General features: G+C 46.0%; 1 protein-coding gene across 8 annotated transcripts in view; it reads left to right on the forward strand.

The window, feature by feature from the left end:
* Positions 1 to 20,610, forward strand: part of DIS3L2 (DIS3 like 3'-5' exoribonuclease 2) — a 286,215-nt gene that overhangs the window by 11,775 nt on the left and 253,830 nt on the right. For 2 of the 8 annotated variants that reach the window (XM_073359149.2, XM_073359150.2), the window contains exon 2: positions 10,346 to 10,749. The exons of 5 other annotated variants lie outside the window; for them this stretch is intronic. In XM_073359149.2, the coding sequence (XP_073215250.1) occupies positions 10,722 to 10,749 (28 nt within the window). In that variant the 5' untranslated portion in view covers positions 10,346 to 10,721. Of the gene's footprint in view, positions 1 to 10,345; positions 10,750 to 11,358; positions 11,401 to 20,610 lie in introns of all 8 variants that reach the window. One more of the 8 variants, XM_073359152.2, reaches the window with a different exon arrangement.

Here is a 20,610-nt window from a genome sequence, read left to right on the forward strand (position 1 = left end):
TCGTTACAGTGTATATGGTAACACCCATTGTTTCATGTTCTTTGTGTGTATAAATCTCCCCACTGTATTTTCCACTGAATGCATCCAATGAAGTGGGCTGTAGCTCACGAAAGCTTATGCTCGAATAAATCTTTTAGTCTCTAAGGTGCCACAAGTCCTCCTTTTCTTTTTGCGGATACAGACTAACATGGCTGCTACTCTGAAACCTTTTTATTGCCATCCTTAGCAGTATACAACATAATGAATGACATGGAAAATGTGACTTCGGAAATCCTATTTATTCTCCCACGATTCAAGTTCAAGGTGACGTAATGAAATTGAAAGGTAGCACATTTAATACTTGATTGAAGGAAGCACTGTTTTACGTGATTCAGGGTTAACATGTGGAACTCATGGTCACAAGACATCAAGGTTGAGACCTTAGCCGGCTTCAGAACTGGCTATGGATAATGAGACCATCCACAGTTTCAGTCGAAAGGATTAGAAGAAATAATCCAAAACCTTGGGAAGGAAGGAAGTAAACCATCATGTTTCATGGCATAAACTAATATTTAAATGAGTGATTAGGAGAATATGGGATATGGGCAGGTTGTTACATAACAGGACACTTGGTTCTTATAACATCCTCCAGCATGGATAAAAAATTGATCTTTTTTTTTAACTAAAAAGATCAGTTTATTTTAAATTGGATTTTTTTTTAGAATGTAAGAACATAAGAATGACCATACTGGGTCAGACCAATGGTCCGGCTAGCCCAGTGTCCTGTCTTCTCACAGTGGCCAATGCCAGGTGCTTCAAAGAGAATGAATGGATCATGGCAGTCATCAAATGATTCATTCCCTGTCGTCCGCTCCCAGCTTCTCACAGTCAGAGGCTTAGGACACCCACAGCATGGGTTTGTATCCCTGACCATTTCACCATAGCCGTTGATGGCCCTATCCTCCATGAATTTATTTAATTATTTTTCGAATCCAGTTATAGTTTTGGCCTTCACAACATCCCGTGCCAACAAGTTCTACAGGTTGACTGTGCGTTGTGTGAAGAAGTACTTCCTTTTGTTTGTTTTAAACCTGCTGCCTATTCATTTAATTGTGTGACCCCTGATTCTTGTGTTATGTAAAGGAATAAATAACACTTTCTCCACATATTCACTTTCTCCACACCATTCATGATTTTATAGATCTCTATCATATTCCCCCCCTCAGTCATCTCTTTTCCAAGACAAATAGTCCTGGTCTTTTTAATCTCTCCTCATATGGAAGCTGTTCCATACCCTTAATAATTTTGTTGCCCTTTTCTGTACCTTTCCTATTTCTCATATATCTGTTTTGAGATGAGGTGACCAGAGCTGCACGCAGTATTCAAGGTGTGGGCATGCTATAGGTTTATATAGAGGCATTATAACATTTACTGACTTATCTATCCCTTTCGAAATGGTTCCTAACTTTCTGTTAGCTTGTTTGACTACTGCTGCACGTTGAGTGGATGTTTTCAGAGAACTATCCGCAGTGACTCCAAGATCTTTCTTGAGTGGTAACAGTTAATTTAGAGCCCATCAATTTGTATGTATAGTTGTGCATTACTTTGCATTTATCAACAATGAATTTCATCTGCCATTTTGTTGCCCAGTTACCTAGTTTTGTGAGATTGCTTTGTAACTCTTCGCAGTCAACTTTGGACTTAACTATCTTGAGTAATTTTGTACCATCTGCAAACTTTACCACCTCATTATTTACCCGTTTGTCCAGATCATTTATCAATATGTTGAGCAGCATTGCTCCCAATACAGATCCCTGGGGAACTGCCGTTGTTTACCTCTCTCCATTCTGAAAACTTTATTCTTACCCTTTTCCTCTGGTCTTTTAACCAGTTACTGATCCATAAGAGGACCCTCCCTCTTGTCCCATGACTGCTTAGTTTGCGTAAGAATCTTTGGTGAAGGACCTTGTCAGAGGCTTTCTGAAAGTCCAAGTACACTGTATCACCCTTGTCCACATGTTTGTTGATCTCCTCAAAGAATTATAATAGACTTTTGAGGCATAACTTCCCTTTACTATATATCTGATAAGTCTGTTCTTTACTATGGTTTCATCCAATTTGCCTGGTACTGAAATTAGGTTCACCAGCCGGTAATAGCCAGGATTGCCTCTGGGGCCTTTTAAAAAAAATTGGCATCACATCAGCTCTCCTCCAGTCATCTGGTACAGAAGCTGATTTAAATGATGGGTTACATACCACAGTTAGTAGTTCTGCAGTTTCATACTTGAGTTCCTTCAGAACTCTTGGGTGAATACCATCTGGTTCTGTTGCCTTAGTACGGCTTAATGTATCAGGTTGTTCAAAACCTCCTTTATTGACACCAGTCAGAGGCATAATCTAAAAAGAATGGCTCGCGTGTAGGAATCCCCCTCACATCCTCTGCAGTGAAGAACAGTGCAAAGAATTAATTTAGCTTCTCCACAAAGGCGTTGTCTTCCTTGAGTGCTCCTTTAGCACCTCAGTTGTCCAGTGGCCCCACTGATTGGCAGGCTTCCTGCTTCTGGAATACTTAAAAACATTTTTTGCTGTTAGTTTTTGTGTCTTTTGTTAGTTGCTCTTCATACTCTTTTTTTTTTTTTTGGTTTGCCTAATTATACTTTTACACTAGACTTGACAGAGATGATACTCCTTTCTCTTTTAATTTAAATTATGTATAGGTTTATTTTTTTAAAAGTAAGCCTATTTAAAATTGTCAACTTATGTTAAGCCATGCATTTATCATCTCTTGAAATCATCTAAATTAAATACTAAGCAGTACAGGTTTGCTGCCACGTTTTAAAGAAAGTTCCACCTGTTCAGTGGTTTGTGGCTGGCAAAGCACCTGGACTCAGAGTTTGTTGAGGTGATACCCAAGTTTTTGTCAGTAATAGCCTCTTCTGTAGGTGAAGAGAGAATATTTTCTTCATTTCAGCTTATTCAACTAGTCCAATTCAGTGACTAGTTTGTTCAGAGTTAAGAAACCCAACTGGGCATTGAAAAAAGCAGGAAACTTGTTTTCCTCCTCTAATCTTTAGATAAAGCGGGGCACAAACCTTCGGTAGTATCCTGCCATCCCAATAAAGGCTTGGACCTGCTTTTTGGTGTGGGGAGCGGGCCAGTCTCTGATCACCTCCACCTTGGCTGGTTCCGGCTTTAGGCGGCCGCTCCCCACCCGATGGCCCAGGTAAGATACTTCAGCCATCCCCAGCTTGCACTTCTCTGCTTTTACAGTCAGCCCAGCCCCCTGGAGTCGGTCCAGCACTTGTCTAACCTGGGACACGTGGTCCTCCCAGGTCTGGCTAAAGACACAGATGTCATCAATATACGCCATGGCAAAACTCTCCATCCCCCTCAGGAGCTGGTCCACTAGGCGCTGGAAGGTGGCCAGCGCTCCCTTGAGGCTGAAAGGCAGGGTCAGGAACTCATAGAGCCCCAGAGGGGTGATAAAGGCCGATTTCAGCCAGGCATCTGCATCCAGCGGCACTTGCCAGTAGCCCTTTGTAAGGTCCATGGTGGTAAGGTACCGAGCTCCTCCCAGCTTGTCTAGGAGCTCGTCTGGCCTGGGCATGGGGTAGGCGTCAGATACAGTGATGGCATTGAGCTTCCGATAGTCCAACACAGAACTGGACTGACCCGTCCTTTTTGGGGACCAGCACCACCAGCGAGGCCCAAGGGCTGGCAGATGGCTGGATCACCCCCAAAGCCAGCATGTCCCGGACCTCTCTTTCCAGGTCCTGAGCAGTTTTCCCTGTGACTCGGAAGGGGGAGCATCTTATCGGTGGGTGTGACCCTGTCTGCAGCCGGTGGACAGTCAGATTAGTGCGTCCAGGCTGGTTGGAAAACAGCTGTCGGTAGGGATGCAGCACCCCCCTGACCTCAGCTTGCTGGGCAGGGGTTAGCTGATCCGAGAGGGGAATTGTTTCCAGGGAAGAACCAGCTTTGGTCCCAGGGAATAGATCTACTAAAGGGTCATCTCGCTGCTCCTCCCACTGTCCACACACGGCTAACACCACATTCCCCCTGCATAATATGGCTTTATCATATTCACATGGTACACCCGGCGGTGGTGCGGCCGGCTTGACAGCTCCACCACATAGTTTACCTCATTGAGCTGCTTGACAACCTTGAAAGGGCCCTCCCAGGCGGCCTGTAGTTCTTTCTCACGGGGATGAGAACCATCACCTGATCCCCGGTGGCGTAGGCACGGGCCCACGCCGTGCGGTCATACCAGACCTTCTGCTTCCTCTGGGCTCTGGCCAGATTCTCCCTGGCCAGGCCCATGAGTTCAGCCAGTCTCTCTCGGAAGATCAGGACATACTCCACCACTGACTCTCCATTGGGAGTGGCCTTCCCCTCCCATTCGTCTCTCATCAGGTCCAGGGGGCCCCTCACCCTCCTGCCATATAACAGTTCGAAAGGCGAAAATCCGGTAGACTCCTGGGACACCTCCCTGTACGCGAACAGCAGGTGAGGTAAGTACTTGTCCCAATCCTGCGGGTGCTGGTTCATAAAGGTTTTCAGCATCATCTTTAGCGTCCCGTTAAACCTCTCCACCAGCCCATTGGACTGGGGGTGATAAGCTGAGGCCCAGTCGTGCTGGACCCCACATTTCTCCCACAAGCACCGGAGCAGGGCCGACATGAAGTTGGAGCCTTGGTCTGTCAAGACTTCCTTGGGGAACCCCACTTGGCTGAAAATGGTCAGGAGTGCATCGGCCACGGTGTCTGCTTCAATGGAAGCTAAGGGCACTGCCTTGGGGTAGTGGGTGGCAAAATCCACCACCAGAATGTATTTCTTCCCCGACCGGGTCGTCTTGCTATGATGGGCAAAGGTCTCAAAGCCGCTTTCCCCTTGTCCCGGGCCTTCCCCACCCTCTGACAGGGGTCACAGGATCGGCAATACTGCCGGACCGTGGTAAAGACCCCGGACCAGTAAAAGTTCTGTAGCAACCTCTGCCGGGTGCGCCGGATTCCCTGGTGCCCTGCGAAGGGGATGTCATGGGCCAGGTACAGGAGCTTGCAGCGATACTTCTGGGGGACCACCAGCTGCCTCCTTATCCCACAGGACTCTACTTCCCTTGTGGGAGCCCGGTACAGGAACCCCTTCTCCCACAGGAACCTCTCCTGGCAGCCTCGCCTCATGGTCCGTACCACACCGAGGTCGGCCAGGTCCCTGAGCTTCCGCAAAAACGGATCTTTCCTCAACTCTGCCTGGAACTCAGTGGCTGGGGAAGGGATGGGGCCCGGTTCCCCCTCAGTGGCCAGGTCTGAGGCCTCCGCCTCTCTGAGCTGTGCCCCTCAGCCCTCCCTCCCCACCAGGGAAGGGTCCTGTGCCTCCGGTGTGGTACCCTCCCCGAGGTCAGGGTGCAGTGCCCCTCGCCGGCTCTGGCTACGGGTCACAACCAGGGCGGACTGGGGCTTGCTTGGCGAGTCCTCTAGGTCTCCCCCCATCAAAACTTCAGTGGGCAAATGGTGATGTACCCCCACATCCTTGGGGCCCTCCTTGGCCCCCCATTTTAGGTGTACCCTTGCCAAGGGCACCTTAAATGGGGTCCCGCCCACCCCTGTCAGGGTCAGGTAGGTGTTTGGCACCACCCGATCTGGGGCCACCACCTCGGGCCGGGCCAGCGTCACCTCCGCGCCCGTATCCCAGTATCCATTGACCTTCCTCCCATCCACCTCCAGGGGAACAAGGCACTCTCTCCGGAGGGACAGCCCCGCGCCCACCCTGTAAACCGAGCACCCTGAGTCCAGAGCCTCCAGCCCTCTGGCAGAGCTGGCCTGGGGTACTCTTCCCTCCTGAGCAGGTGGTAAACTGGTAGCCCCCCTTTCCTGGGTCGTCTGCCCCTCGTCCAGCTGGGTCCCTACCCAGTTAACCCTGGGTAGGTTGGGTCTGCTCAGTTTGTCCCTGAGCCCGGGGCACTGGGACCGTACGTGGCCTCTCTGGCCACAGTGATAGCAGCTCAGGTCACGTTGGTCCCCTCGAGCGGGTCGGAGGGGCCCAACGCCAGGCGTTCCCCTTTGGAGGGGGTTCTCCCTATTTCCCCGCTGGGAGGCCTCATGGTGACTCTGTCTCTCTGCATCGGGGGGGGCCTGTCCTTTTGGGACTCCTCCCGGCTACCCCCCGACCGACTGTTCACAAACTCGTCGGCCAGCTGCCCTGCGTGTTGGAGGTTCTCGAGCTTTTTGTCCACCAACCACAGCCTCAGGTTGGAAGGGCACGGTTCATACAGTTGCTCCAGTACGATTAGGTCAAGCAGGTCCTCTTTAGCTTGGGCCCCAGCTGTCCACTTGCGGGCATGTCCCTGCATCCAGTTGACCAGTTGTAGGTAGGTGACCTCAGGCGTTTTACGCTGACTCCGGAACCTTCTCTGGTACATCTCGGGGGTCAGCCCAAACTCACGGAGCAGGGCCTGTTTGAACAGTTCAGAGTCCCCTGTCTCCGCCCCTGTCATTCGGCTGTACACCTCCACGGCTTTGGGGTCCAGTAAGGGGGTGAGGAACTGGAGCCTGTCTGGAGCCTGTCAACCCTGTGCATCTCGCAGGCATTCTCAAAGGCCGTCAGGAAGCTATCTATGTCCTCCCCCTCCTTCCGCTGGGCCAGGAAGCACTTATCAAAGTTCCTTGCAGTCTTGGGTCCCCCCTCACTCACCACAGCCAGAGCCCCACTGCTCCTCAGCCTGGCCAGCTCCAGTTCATGCTGTCTTTGTTTCTCCTCCTCCTGACATTCCCGCTCCTTCTCCTCCTGTTCATGTGGACGTTGTTTCTCCTTCTCCTCCTGCTCATGTTGATGTTGTTTCTCCTCATGTTGACATTGTTTTTCATGATCCTCCAGCTCCCTCATTTTCATCTCCCTCTCCCATTCCAGCCGCCTCCGCTCCAGGGATAGGGAGCTCCGCCGGGAGGATCCCCTGCTGGCTGCCGGGGTCAGGGTGCCCTCAGTATTTGCTGGGCTTCCCCCTCCCCCTCCCCCAGGCATAGATAGGAAGGGTCTTGGGATGTCCTTGGCAGCAGTCTGACCCCTCCTAGCCCGGTCAGGCCCCAGGGCCCACGCTGCGTCTGCCGGGCGGCTTCCCTCAGGGACAGGGATCGGATCATCCAAGTGATCCCTCTCCTCTAACTGGGCAATCAGCTGTTCCTTGGTGGACTTCCCAATGTGCAGCCCTCTCTGCCTGCACAGCTCCACCAGGTCGCTCTTAAGGCGTTTAGCGTACATCTCCCTGCTGGCCACTCGCAGGCCGGGCAGCTTTCCACAGTTTCCAGGAAAAGCCCTTAGTGTGCCAGTCCTCCTTGAGGTCACCGACTCTTTGCCAGGGTCGAGCTGCAGACTCCTCCGCCCCTGGGACCGCTCGCTGCAATCCCCCGGGGGACCCTGTTACTGCAAAAGTCCTTCTCTCTGGTCACACACTCCCGGGGTTAACCGCCCCCTGAAACCGTCTCTCTCTGAATCTTCAGCACGCCTGGTCCCCGTCAATCCCCCTTCGTTTTACTGTTCCCCAGTCACTTATTGCAGGAAGCGCCGTTCACGGGGTGCAGTAGATCCCACCTCTGCTACCAGTTGTCACGGAGTGTGGGGGAGTCCAGGCCCTGCACCCCTCTTCCTGGGATTCACTGAGACTCTCAGCCAGCCAGTAATACAGAAGGTTTATTGGACAACAGGAACACAGTCCCAAACAGAGCTTGTGGGTACACCCAGGACCCCTCAGTCAAGTCCTTCTGTGGGAGCAGGGAGCTTAGACCCCAGCCCTGGGGTTCCCTGTGTTCCTCCACCCAGCCCCAAACTGAAAACTAAACCCACCCAGCAGGTTCCCTGCTGCAGCCTCCGGTCCACATTCCTGGGCAGAGGTGTCACCTCCCCCTCCCCCTCCTGGCTCAGGTGACAGGCTCTCAGGTTTCCCATCCCCAGGGCACATTCCCAGGTCAACACTCCCCCATCCCTGCTAAGTCACATCGTAACAGTTTAACACCTTTATTTTCAGGAGGCAGTAGATCTAGATGAAGGTGCTATTTCAGTTGTAGCTTTTGGATGATGGCTCTACATTTTCCAGACAGAAGACAATTTTGGGGCTATTTATTGTGGCGTTAGAAGGTGCAGGAGGGGTGGTAGGCTTGGAACACCCCTGGCAGACAGCTTTCCTGGATGAGTAATGGAGGCAGTCAAATAATGCATGTCCTGGTGAGGTGGGAAATTTCAGTTTTTTGCCTCTATTTCCAGATACTGTTGTAGCTTTCATATTGCTTGTGTCCCTCATAAGGGAGCTCTGCTAAAAAAAAGAGCCACAAATTCATATGAACTCTGCTTTTCTGTCAGGGTGCACTTCTTTAAGATAACTTTAAAAAGCCTACTAGTTCTTATGTGATGGATATCAGCACTTCAGAAATGCTGTTATCTCTCTCTTATCTACCTGGCATCAGTAAATATGAGCATGTAACCTAGTGGAGGCTGCAGAGTCTGTTCAGTAGAATGGAGAATGCCAGTTGCTGTGGAAATCTTGTAAGTGCAAATAATCTTCTTCTCTAGATCCAATTTATTATTCTACAGATGACGTTAATCTCTGTAATAAGATATGGGAAAGGGGGGAAAGTGGATTTACGCTATAGTCCTGTCTGAGGCACAGATGAGAAATAGGAAGCTCCTTTCTAATGGTTTAGAAATGAAACATAAATTTCTATGCTGCTCTTGATAGGAGAACGTTGCATTCCTGAGTCTTGTGCAATCGTAATGTTTTTGGCTAACATCAACTGTAGTATCAGTGTTAATGTCTAGGACATGCTCTTTTGGGGAGATTAGATCCTGCTCTTGCAGGGGTTATTGTGGTATGTGATTTAATAACTCTCTTCTGTTTCTGTTACCAGGGTCTCATGTACTCTGTGGCACAATGGGACCAGATTCTGTGGCAGCAGCCCCTAAATTCCACAGTAATATTAATTTATTCTGTTGCCATGAAGTAGCTTTGTTGGCACTCCTGCTGCTCCCACACAAATACCCACAGCTATGGCTCATTGTTGAAAATACTCATTTATGTAAACTTAGGTCATTGTTCAGCCGTGATTATTTGTGTGTGTGTGTGTGTGTTTTCTCTAGGCTCCCAAGCACCATTTCCAAAATTTTGGCTCCCATAATGTTGTCCAGGTCACCCAGATGAGAACCTCCTTCTTCCCATGAGTACTACGGAAGAGAGGAAACTTAGAGCTGGCTTCAGTAGCTTAACTCCCGACTGCTACGCTGTTCTCCAGCCTGCCTAGCTCACCAGCCTACACCTGTCTCCCTTGCTCCGTTTCTGCAAGCTAGACTCAAGCTCTTGTTCCCCTGATCCCCTGCTGCCTGGCTCCATACACCAGTGCAGGGAGTGTGCACTGTAATCTTGTTTCAGAGTAACAGCCGTGTTAGTCTGTATTCGCAAAAAGAAAAGGAGTACTTGTGGCACCTTAGAGACTAACCAATTTATTAGAGCATAAGCTTTCGTGAGCTACAGCTCACTTCATCAGATGCATATCGTGGAAACTGCAGCAAACTTTATATATACACAGAGAATATGAACCAATACCTCCTCCCATCCCACTGTCCTGCTGGTAATAGCTTATCTAAAGTGATCATCAGGTGGGCCATTTCCAGCACAAATAAGAAAAGGAGTACTTGTGGCACCTTAGAGACTAACCAATTTATTAGAGCATAAGCTTTCGTGAGCTACAGCTCACTTCATCAGATGCATATCGTGGAAACTGCAGCAGACTTTATATATACACAGAGAATATGAACCAATACCTCCTCCCACCCCACTGTCCTGCTGGTAATAGCTTATCTAAAGTGTTAACTCCTTCCCGTGGGGAGCTCCTCAGAGCCAGCAACAGTTTCAGGCAGGTTCCGGGCAGTGGGATGGAAAACAAAATGTTGGGTGCCTAGTTGTAGAAAAATAGTGAATTCTGTGGCAGAAATGCTGCATTTCATGGCATCTTGGACAAATGCCATATTATGCAGCCAGAGAACCTCTGGGTCCATATGAGATGCATTGGGCAGTTCACGCTGCTCAGAGCTATTGTTTCAGGCCGTCTGCAGATGCAGGGAGGCAACACTACATTCAGTTCACATTTGTGAGTTCCTTCCTCCTTCTCCCCCATAACGCTAAGGACTGGAAACTTTTTTTTTTTAAATTGGAAGGGTAGATTCCGGAGCACAATTCTGCACCAAGTGGTTTAATTCATCAGCCGTAGAATACATGGGGCCTGGCCTGTTACAAGCCTAATGTGAAATCCTGTCTCATCTCTCAAGCCATTCTAACCCTCCTGTGTGTTCCCTCTCCGACTTCTAACGATCCTCTCCTCTTCAGGGCCTCCTGGCTATGTCTGCTACCTCCTCTGCTTACTTCCTTCAAACTGCTGAGAACCCGAGAAACCAAAGAGTGAACTTCCACAGTGTTTTGTTTTTAAATAGTATCCTTCATGAAGTTTTGCACAAGCCTTTTCACAGTGCATCTGCCTTAAGCTAAAGAGAAGAGAGAAACTTGAGAAGATGAGTCAGAGGGAAAGAGGGGGAGTATAGGGTAGCGGAAGCAACAGTAACCCGCATCTTTAGTCAGGAGTCCAAGCCTGAAGGAGTGGAGTCAGCAGGCGGAGTAGGTGGTTAGGAGGTCAGAGGCAGGGTGGAGCAAGTTCACGGAGAGTCCTGAAAATCAGAAGAGCAGCATCCACTCCCTCACAACACAGATGCACTACTTCACTCAGCTGGAGCATGGTAACTATTTTGATAAACTTTTAGCCTATTGCTACTAAATGAGTTTCGTCACGAAACCTTAGTTCAGTGTCTGGAATGGGATCTTTGGTGCTCTCAGATGCTCAGTCACTCTATAACACCAAGCCAGTTTAGGATTTGAATTGCCATTTTTACTGTCCATGAATGACTCAAGCCTAAATCTTGCACAAGTGAGTGTCATGTAGTGGGCATATTATAGGCTTTGGGGCTGTCACTTAAGATGGTGACCTACCACATGAATTTTATTTTCTAAATCACATCCTATATGTAGAGAAAAATATATCACGGCACCTGAGTTTTCAGAGTGCCACTCTGAGCGAAGGGGAGGGAGACCACTTTTACTGGTACTTCTGCACTGAACTCTAGGGATAGATGGGACAATAAATTTCAACACATGTCCTAGTCTAGGTCTGACTTGCAGAAATGAATCATTTATAGACAACATATGCTCCCCAGAATGTGATGTACTGAACTGAGCATGGATCTGGGAGCAAGAGTCTAGCTCTGCTACAGACTTCCTGTGTGGCCATGGTCACGTCATTTACTTTTTTTTTTTTTTTTTTTTTTTTTTTTGCTATTCCCACCTATAAGATGGTGATGCATCCTACCTCCCTGACCTGTTGAAAAAATGAGGTAAGGTCCTGTCCATGTTACAGCTGGTGAGTTGGTAACCAGTGATAGTGACATGGTCTGCTCTAAGTGTGGTTTGTGGTCATACACCAACCACATGGTTAAAACTCATTTAGGAACCAAGGCAGCAACGGAGTTTCACCCGTGCAAGAGGCCTAAATAAGTACACTGCTGCCTTCCTGCATCCAACTGGTTCAGAACCCTTTTTAGCAATGTGGATGGGACTCCCCAGCCATATTTGTGCATCTTCTTTGTCCAGTCTTCCTGGACAAACCAAAGCATTGTCTCACATGCATGCACAAGCACTGGAAGCATGTTCTTCTGGCGCTTTCCTGTTGCTGCAGGGTGGGATAGCAGTCCAGATTTTTCCCAGAATGCACTGATACCCAGTTGCCTAACTGCACTTGTAGGTATTATGGTACAAACATGGTGATGAGGACAGGGAAGCTGCTGTGTAGACAAGCTGAACTGCATCTCTTATCACCAATTATGGTGACCGTGCCGCTGATGAGTTACAATATTATGTTTGGTTTCAGAGGAACAGCCGTGTTAGTCTGTATTCGCAAAAAGAAAAGGAGTACTTGTGGCACCTTAGAGACTAACCAATTTATTTGAGCATGAGCTTTCGTGAGCTACAGCTCACTTCATCAGATGTTTACCGTGGAAACTGCAGCAGACTTTATATACACACAGAAAGTCTGCTGCAGTTTCCACGGTAAACATCTGATGAAGTGAGCTGTAGCTCACGAAAGCTCATGCTCAAATAAATTGGTTAGTCTCTAAGGTGCCACAAGTACTCCTTTTCTTTTTGCGAATATTATGTTTAAAAGTTGTATGGACAGAGCCTTAGAGTTTAAGTATTATCTCCTCATCTTATTCACCTGAACTTTCCATTGGTTTAGACCAGGGGTGGCCAACCCGGGGCTCCGGAGCCACATGCGGCTCTTCAGAAGTTAACACGCGGCTCCTTGGCTAGGCACCGAGTCCGGGGCTGGAGCTACAGGTGCCAACTTCCCAATGTGCCAGGGGGTGCTCACTGCTCAACGCCTGGCTCTGCCAGAGGCCCTGTCCCCACTCCACCCCTTCCTCCCCTGAGCCTGCTGTGCCCTCGCTCCTCCCGCCTCCCCCCCCCCCCCCAGAGCCTCCTGCATATGACAAAACATCTGATCGGCAGGTGTGGGGAGGGAGGGGGAAGTACTGATCAGCTGGTGGGTGGGATGCGTTGGGAGCGGGGCAGCTGCTGGGGGGCTGCTGACGTATTATGGTGGCTCTTTGGCAATGCACATTGGTAAATTCTGGCTCCTTCTCAGGCTCAGGTTGGCCACTCCTGGGTTAGACAATGTTCACATTTGTGCTGGGGCTGAGTCCTAGTAGCCCATCACAGTCGGTCAAGAAGTGGAAATTGGCTGGCATGGGAACTAATTTTGGCCGATGAATTTTAGTACCCCACTCAGTTTGGTGCCTCTGCATAATGCTTAAGTGTGGGCCGATTCAGTGCATGTAGCTGTAGGTCGGCATTGTTCCTCTGCTTCAAATGGCTGTTAATTAACTTTAAGCTTAAATATGTTCTCTTCTAGCACGGTTTCCTCTTTTCCCTCTAAAAACCCCACAGTGTTGTCATGCAACATGCCTTTCTGTGTTTCCCCTCCACTGCATTCCCTTCCCTTAAAGCTTCCCCTACTTTTAAATTACATTAGGATAATTTCAAAACCTGTGAATAACCTAAGATGTACACTTTTTCATACTTGCAAGCTTTTTGGAAGGTTCACAATGTAACAGTTCAAATTTCTCCTTAACACTAAAATATAATCCTAAATGGATTATAGGAAGAAGTTACCCTGGTCACAAGTTTCTTTGTGCAGCAAGGAATGTGTTGTAGAAATTCCAGTTTGGGATTTCCTCCTTACATTTAATTTGTGAAGAGGGTTTGTGCTAGTGGTAAATAAATTGAGATCTCTCTCAATCAGGCTCTCACTTAGAATATCATGACTTGGATGGCTGGGATTTCACCTTCTAGATTCTGTCTCCTGAAAGTCTGTCTTTACCATAACCATATTTTACTAAATTTACGTACTTCTCAAGTTTCTCCCTTCTGGTGATATACATGGAATCTCTTCTCCCCCTGCTACCTTGTGTTCTGCATTGTCGAGCTGTTGTATTTAATCCACATGCTTCAGGGTATGGTAAAGTTTGTTGTTATATTTCTCTATCAAGACCATTACCAAGAGTTCTGTACTCTTAAATCAGTGCTGAAGGCAATGCTAAAGCACAGTGGTCTTTAAAGCAAGTTAGAATGGAGCTGAATTTACAGGAAATGTGGTAGGTGACTTTAAAAATGCCTCTGTCACTGTGTGACTGACTAACGCAGAATTCTTTTTGACATGGCTTATGATCATTATCTTTTTCTCCTGGTACAGAACTTTTACTCTCTCAGCAGCTTAACCAACAGCTGCCTGTGGTTTTTTAACTTTTCTTTAAAACAACAACAAAAAAGTACTTGGCTGTTACCCTTAGCAAGACATTTAATCTCTTAAATCCTTAAAATATTTTGCAAAACATAAATAGCTAAAGTCACTTTTGACCTGTCTAGAATTAATGTTTGTACTGACATAACTCCCATTTGAGATCACTTTATTGGTGTTTGCCCATATTCTTGCCCATTGTGCGGCTTGATGTAGTGACTTGATACCAGATACTATAGTAGTAACTAAAGTGCTGTGAGACTGAGAGTTGGTAACTTTATTATGTAATATGTCTGATATTGGAAGCCACTGGTAAAACAGAGATTAAAAATTGTGTAACAAACTTTATATACCTCACCTTTTTACAAGTGGTAAAATATTAAAGAGCTTAGAGACTCCTGGGAGCATGAGAAAATATCAAGGTGGCTTTTAAATGGTCATTTTGTTTAAGCAAATGGAATTGGAAAGGGACTTGGATACTACTGCGTCGTGTGCGATATAAAAAAAGCCCTAGGCATACGTTATATGTGACCAGCATAATCGGTGTGGTGCATGTGACTGACCCTTAAACATTAGCATAGCCTGGGAGAATTAATGGGAAAAACCACAGGAGTCAGGCATAGTTTTCATTTGAAATGGAATCCGAGAAATGGGGGTTGTTGCTGATTCTGATTCTCTTGGATAGGTGAATGTTCCAAAAAACATCTCAGGTAGGTGGTATAATTGAGTATTAGGAAATATTTCTTGATGCTAAATGAGGGCAAAGCAGCAGGGAATAATATGTCCTCAGCATAACACTCACATATAGCTATTGGCAGAAAACAGCAAAGCACAGAAAAGGCACTCGTGACGGCTGAACTTTTAAGCCTAGTCTGTACTTGTTACCAGCATAGCTAGACCTGCAAAATCCTCTTTGTATAGACAGAACTTATACTGGTAAAGGAGTGCTTTAGCCAGTGTAGCTTATACTGGTTCTGTGAGTGAAATAAACTATACCAGCAAAAGCATTTTTATATAGCTGTAACTGTGTCTACATAAGGGCTTATGCTAGTAGAAAAAAGCTGGAAAAAAAATTAAAACTATCGACCCCTGACATTGCTATACCAGAAAAAAGTCTAGCGTAGCCCAGTCTTAATGTTGTGATTATAGAAAAGTGCAGCTATGCTCCCGTTGGCAGAATGGCACTTAGTTGTGGTGGGTGTGCGGTTTTTTTTTTTTTTGGAAAGGGTGATCATAGGCTCCACAATAAACAATAGAATGTTTGAGGTCTACCTGAGGGCTTCATTGTCATCTTGCCAGGAGCCAGAGGGACCAGCCCTCACTTGCATAGAACAGAGCATATTGTCTCTGCTCACCCTTTCTGTAGTGAGATGGTGTCCCTGGAGGGTGGGCCCCAGCGTGCAGGGCTCCGTTTTGATCTGGACCTTGATCTCCTCAGGTCATACCTGACTATTACAGCTGAGAATGAATATAGGCTCTCTTTAGACTTCTTTCTTGCTGTACCTAGCACCAACTTGATCATAACTTAAATGGGAGGCTTAGGGATACTCCAGGTTTATGGTGCCAGAGTGGGTGTCATTGAATGGTGATTTGCGTTTAGTTGGCTGAGTCCTGGTTATTGGTTCTGAATATTGGATTCTCTTTTGCATGGTAACTGACATGCCATGTAGCTCATGGATGTATTATCACAGTGTTCTGTTGAGCAAGTAGTTGGGTTGACGTCAAAAATTAAAGGTCAGGGAGTCATTTGGAAGGATTAGAGGCATAGAGGTTTAAACCTTCCAAATCTTTTGGAAATAAAGTGAAATAGTGTAGAAATATGGACAGATATTTAGTAACCATGTGTTGAAAGTGTCTCATTAGCTGATAACAAATTGTTCTACTACATTTTATCACTTCTTTGGTGCTGTTTCTGTTTCCTTTCATGCTTATATTAACTGGGAAAGTGGAGGCTTTTTGAAAGCATCCCTGTGTATAAGTAGATTATGATCTAATACAGGGAACAATGAAAACCCTCCTGTTAAGAGTGTAGGAAATGGACCGGTCTGGTCTACACTACAGATCTATATTGGCATAACTATGTTGCTCAGGGGTGTGAAAAATCCACATCTCTGAGCAACGGAGATATATTGACCTAATCCCCCATGTAGACAGTGCTATGTCAGCAGGAGAGATTCTCTCCCGCTGACATAGCTACCACCTGTTGGGGAGGTGGATTAAGTACGCTGACAGGAGAGCGCTCTACTATCGGCTTTGATGGTAGCACTACAGCGGCACAGCTGTATCGGTGCATCTGTGCTGATGCAGCATTTTAAGTGTAGACTTGCTGGGAGAGAGGGTTGTTCCCCAGTCGTGGACCAACAACACTAAGTAATAAATGGAGGAATTCTATTAGAAAAGTAATTGATGTTTAAATACTTGAAAGGAACAATGTGCTCTAATGTTCAAACTGTTTAAAAACCTGAAAGGAACAACTTAATATTGAGATAGCAGACGGTAGGGCTGAATTCCTTGTGAGTTTTACCTGCTAGCCATGCAGTTGTTATGATGTTCTCAGAAGGTTCTGCTCACACTAGGAGAATTGGATTAAAAATGTAAACAAAGCTGAAAGTTCAGAGACAGGTGGCGATTTTAGCTGATAGACTTTGAAAAGGAAAGAGGGGTCCTATAGCCAGATGACCTTATGCTGTGATCTGGTCAGATCTGACAAGTGAAGCAGGATTGTGTAGGTCCTGGATAGCAGGTCTCTAAGGAATACATATGTACTGTTGGTGATTTAGTAGGTTAGACTTTCCTTCGGAGGTGGTAGTGAGTTAGTCTAGCAAGGTGTTAAAGGGCACTAGGTTGATATAGATGCCATCTTTTCCATAACTCTTAAATGTAGAGTCCTGATCACTTTGTATGAATTAAAAGTCATATGGTGCTTTTTATAATCTAAGGGTGTTAACCCTAGTGGCCTGGCTAACTTCCACTTTAGATTATATTTTGCCTCTCTGAATAGCTCTTACAGTTTTAATTGAATACAATGGCCTTTAAAACCTAAACTGTTGAGTAGTGTTATGTGTGCTGTTAATGGCTGTCTTCTCTCATGCTCCTTGCATTTGCGCACAAATATTTAAAACGGTCCATCTCAACTGATCAGTTAGTCTCAATGGATCTGCAGTCCAGAAAGAAATTGTGAAGTTGCTCCTGTAAGGTAGATACTAACTAGACTTGCACAGAAGTGGCTACATCAGTTTTACTTAACACCTTTCGTTAGTTTGGTGCAAGCTTGTGTGTGGACAGAATAAGTATCTTATTTTGGTTTAGTGTAATAGGTAAATCAAAATAGGATGCTTTTATTCTGAAGTAAGGTTTGTACCAAAATAACAAAAGATTAATACTTTCATAGGTTGTAAGGCCAGAAAGAACAATTATGATGATCTAGTCTGACCTTCTGCATAATATTATCCATAGAATTTCGTCAGTGATTTCTGCATCAAGTTAATATCTTCTGGTTGAGCTAGAGCATATATTTTTGTAAGAGATGTTCAATTTTGATTTAAAAGACTTCAAGTGGTGGACAATCCATCACTTCCCCTCAATAAGTTGTTCCAATGATTAATGACTCTATAACTTTTTTTTTTTTTTTAAAGTGCCTTATTTCTAGTATGAATTTGTCTATCTTCAGCTTCCAGCCACTGGATTTTGTTATGCCCTTGTCTGGTTAGTTTAGAGAACCCTTTTTACCATCAGAAATCTTTTCCCTAGGAATGTTCGTATAGACTGAAATCAAGACACCTCTTAACCATCTCTTCGTTAAGAAAAGTAGATTGAATTTCCTTAGTCTCAGGTTATTTCTGCGCAAGTTTGTGTGTAGACCAGCCCAAAGAGATAAACATGATCATTTTACATTATGTTTATAGAATACTCTACAAATCATACAAATGCAGCCCAAAGAAAAACTAAGACTTCTATGTGTCTGCTTATGTTCGGATACAGTTGATGTCTAATTTGATATCTTCCAATCATGTGGATTAAAACAGGCATCTCTTGTTTTAAAACTAAGTTTTATGGCCTCTAGTGTCACCTTTACAAAATACTTACAGAAAATGGTTATGTAAAATAGCTTGTTTGCCAGCAATGCTGAATGATATGTCATGTCTTTTGAGTGGCCCATTTTGTCGTAGGATTCTATATTCTTATCTGAGTCCAGGTTAATGCTGAGGACCACAGGAGAGCAGACCACTATATTTAAGCCTTTTAAGTTTCTGTAACCTGAGAGTGTCTATCTGCCACCCTTCTGCTCTATAAGGAAAGCTGGCTCTCAGGAGTTTGTTGCTGTGCATTGCTGTTTTTAGCTATAATGGCAAAGGATGTTGAACTGCACTAACCCACTGGTGACTGTGGCAGGTGGTCATGCACACCTGGATGTCTAATTCTGATTCCTTCCTCATTTCCAAAAATCCTTACTGCTTTTTCCATACCCTCAGTTTCTCTCCCCTCCCCTCCCTGCTCTTCCTTGGTTAAGTTTGAAGGTTTTTCTTCCTTTTTATTCAGGGTTCCTTAATCCACAGCAATATCTTGACTTTCCAATAGCTCCCTCATTCATTCATTCTCCATTTCCATGCTCGCTCCTGGCGCTTTCCTTATATCCATCCAGTCCCTTCTTCCATAAATCCCTTCCCTGTTGTAGCGTTTTGTCTTTTCTTGCCACCCTTATGCTCTATAGTTCCTCCGTTGTCCATAATTCCTCGACTTTCTAAAATATACCACTCTGATTAGCCACTTCATAAACACCTGTAAAAAATAAAGCTGCCCTTGACACTGGTAGGAAAAGCCAAACAGCCAAGTGCTTCAGAAAGTTGCCCCTTTGTTGCCCTCACATTAGCCCGGACAGATTTCTGTATAGGTTTCTGGCTGTATCCCAGACATTGCTGCCTGTGTAATCAACCACTACCTTCTCTCTCAGATTTCTCTGTCTTGGTTTGTCTTGCAGCACTGACCTTTCCATCCTCTGGGAACCACTCCTGTGCGCAGGCAGTTATCTCTGGCTCCCTGAGTCATGGTTCCACTCACCATTTATACCCAGATATCTCCTTTATGGATGCTCTCATGATTCAGTTCTTGATTTATGCCATTTGTTTACTCCCTCTCTGCCTTTAACCTCAGCTAATGCTTCGTTGCTGGTATTCAATGGTGTATATCTGGGCACCTCTGATAACTCATTCCTTTCTACCCTCTGTACCTGTTTTGGCAAAGCAAGCTTTTGACTTCATTCCAAATTCCTTCAGCTTAATGTCTCTGAAGCACTTCTGGGCAAGAGGCATATCCTCAAGCATAGATGCTCCTCAGCTTGGTATCTATCTCAACCTTGAATTCTTCTCCTCCTTTCCTCCACAGCTGTTATGCATTTGCAAACCTGCTTATTTTATCACCCCATAATGTGAACCATATACAATATTACCTCTGGTGCTCCTCTGTTGAAATCTTCATCGGTGGCTTCATTCTTTCCCTGTTACAACTGCAGCTCCTTTTCCTGTTGTGTCCCCAAGCCATGGTCTCCAAACTTAAGTGTGTGCAGAATGCTGCCACTTGCTTTGTCACACAAAGAAACAAAACCATAGAATCATAGAAGTGTAGGACTGGAAGGGACCTTGAGAGGTCATCTAGTCCAGTCCCCTGCACTCCAGGCAGGACTAAATATTATCTACACCATCCCTGACAGGTGTTTGGAGACTAATAAGAGAAGGTTAGACAATGAGGGAGATTCCACAACCTCCCTAGACAATTTGTTTTCATGCTTAATTTCCCTGACAGGAAGTTTTTTCCTAATGTCCAACCTAAATCGCCCATGCTGAAATTTAAGCCCATTGCTTCTTTTTCTATCCTCAGAGACTGAGAGCAATTGTTCATCCTCCTCCTTGTAAAACCCTTTTACATACTTGAAAACTGTTATCACGTCCCCCTCCGTCTTCTCTTCTCCAGACTTGACTTAAACCCATTTTTTTCAATCTTTACTCAGAGGTCATGTTTTCTAGACCTTTAATCATTTTTGTTGCTCTCAGTTTTGTTACTCCTTGTTCACTTTGGGATCTAATTCATGATTATTGCCCTTGTACTTAAACTCTCCATGGACAGGCCTGAGCCAGCCTCAGAGGTGATCTGTCTTTCTCTCTCCTCAACTAGCAGGGGCCTTGCTCCTCACCGTTTGGTCACTTTGATGTGGGAGCTTCTTCCAGTCAGCAGCAGCTGCAGAGGGCCAGCCTCTCTGTATCTCACCATCTCATTCAAATCACCACTGAACAAATATTTTTTTCTGCCTTGCCTATACCTCTTATCTCTCTTTCCTCTGCTATTACTTAACTCCATAAAGCATTTTGGGGTTCTGTTTATTAGACATACCATACACAATATAACTGTACTGTACCTTGTATAGACTGTTCACAAAGTAAGTTGGCCACCATACATTTCAAACTTGCAGGTACAGGCTTGGATCCTGGGCCTGTAGCCAGTAGGGTCTGGAAGGCAAAGCTGTGATGACATATTCAATATCCAGGTGGAGTGCAAAGGGGGCAGCTGCATTGCCTCACATTCCAATCTGCTGATCCATGAAACAGTATTGGCATAGGCTTTGGAAGCTGCTGCTTGCTCTCCAGGCTGTAGGGATGGTCTGAGGTGATGGCAGGAAAGGGTGAATCTTTGTAGAATGTTGCCTTATGATTATGGCCTGTCCTGAGCAAACTGGACATGTGGGGCCCTGGCACTACTT

The sequence above is a fragment of the Lepidochelys kempii genome, chromosome 9 (assembly GCF_965140285.1).
Source record: "Lepidochelys kempii isolate rLepKem1 chromosome 9, rLepKem1.hap1, whole genome shotgun sequence".
Classification (NCBI taxonomy): Eukaryota; Metazoa; Chordata; order Testudines; family Cheloniidae; genus Lepidochelys; species Lepidochelys kempii.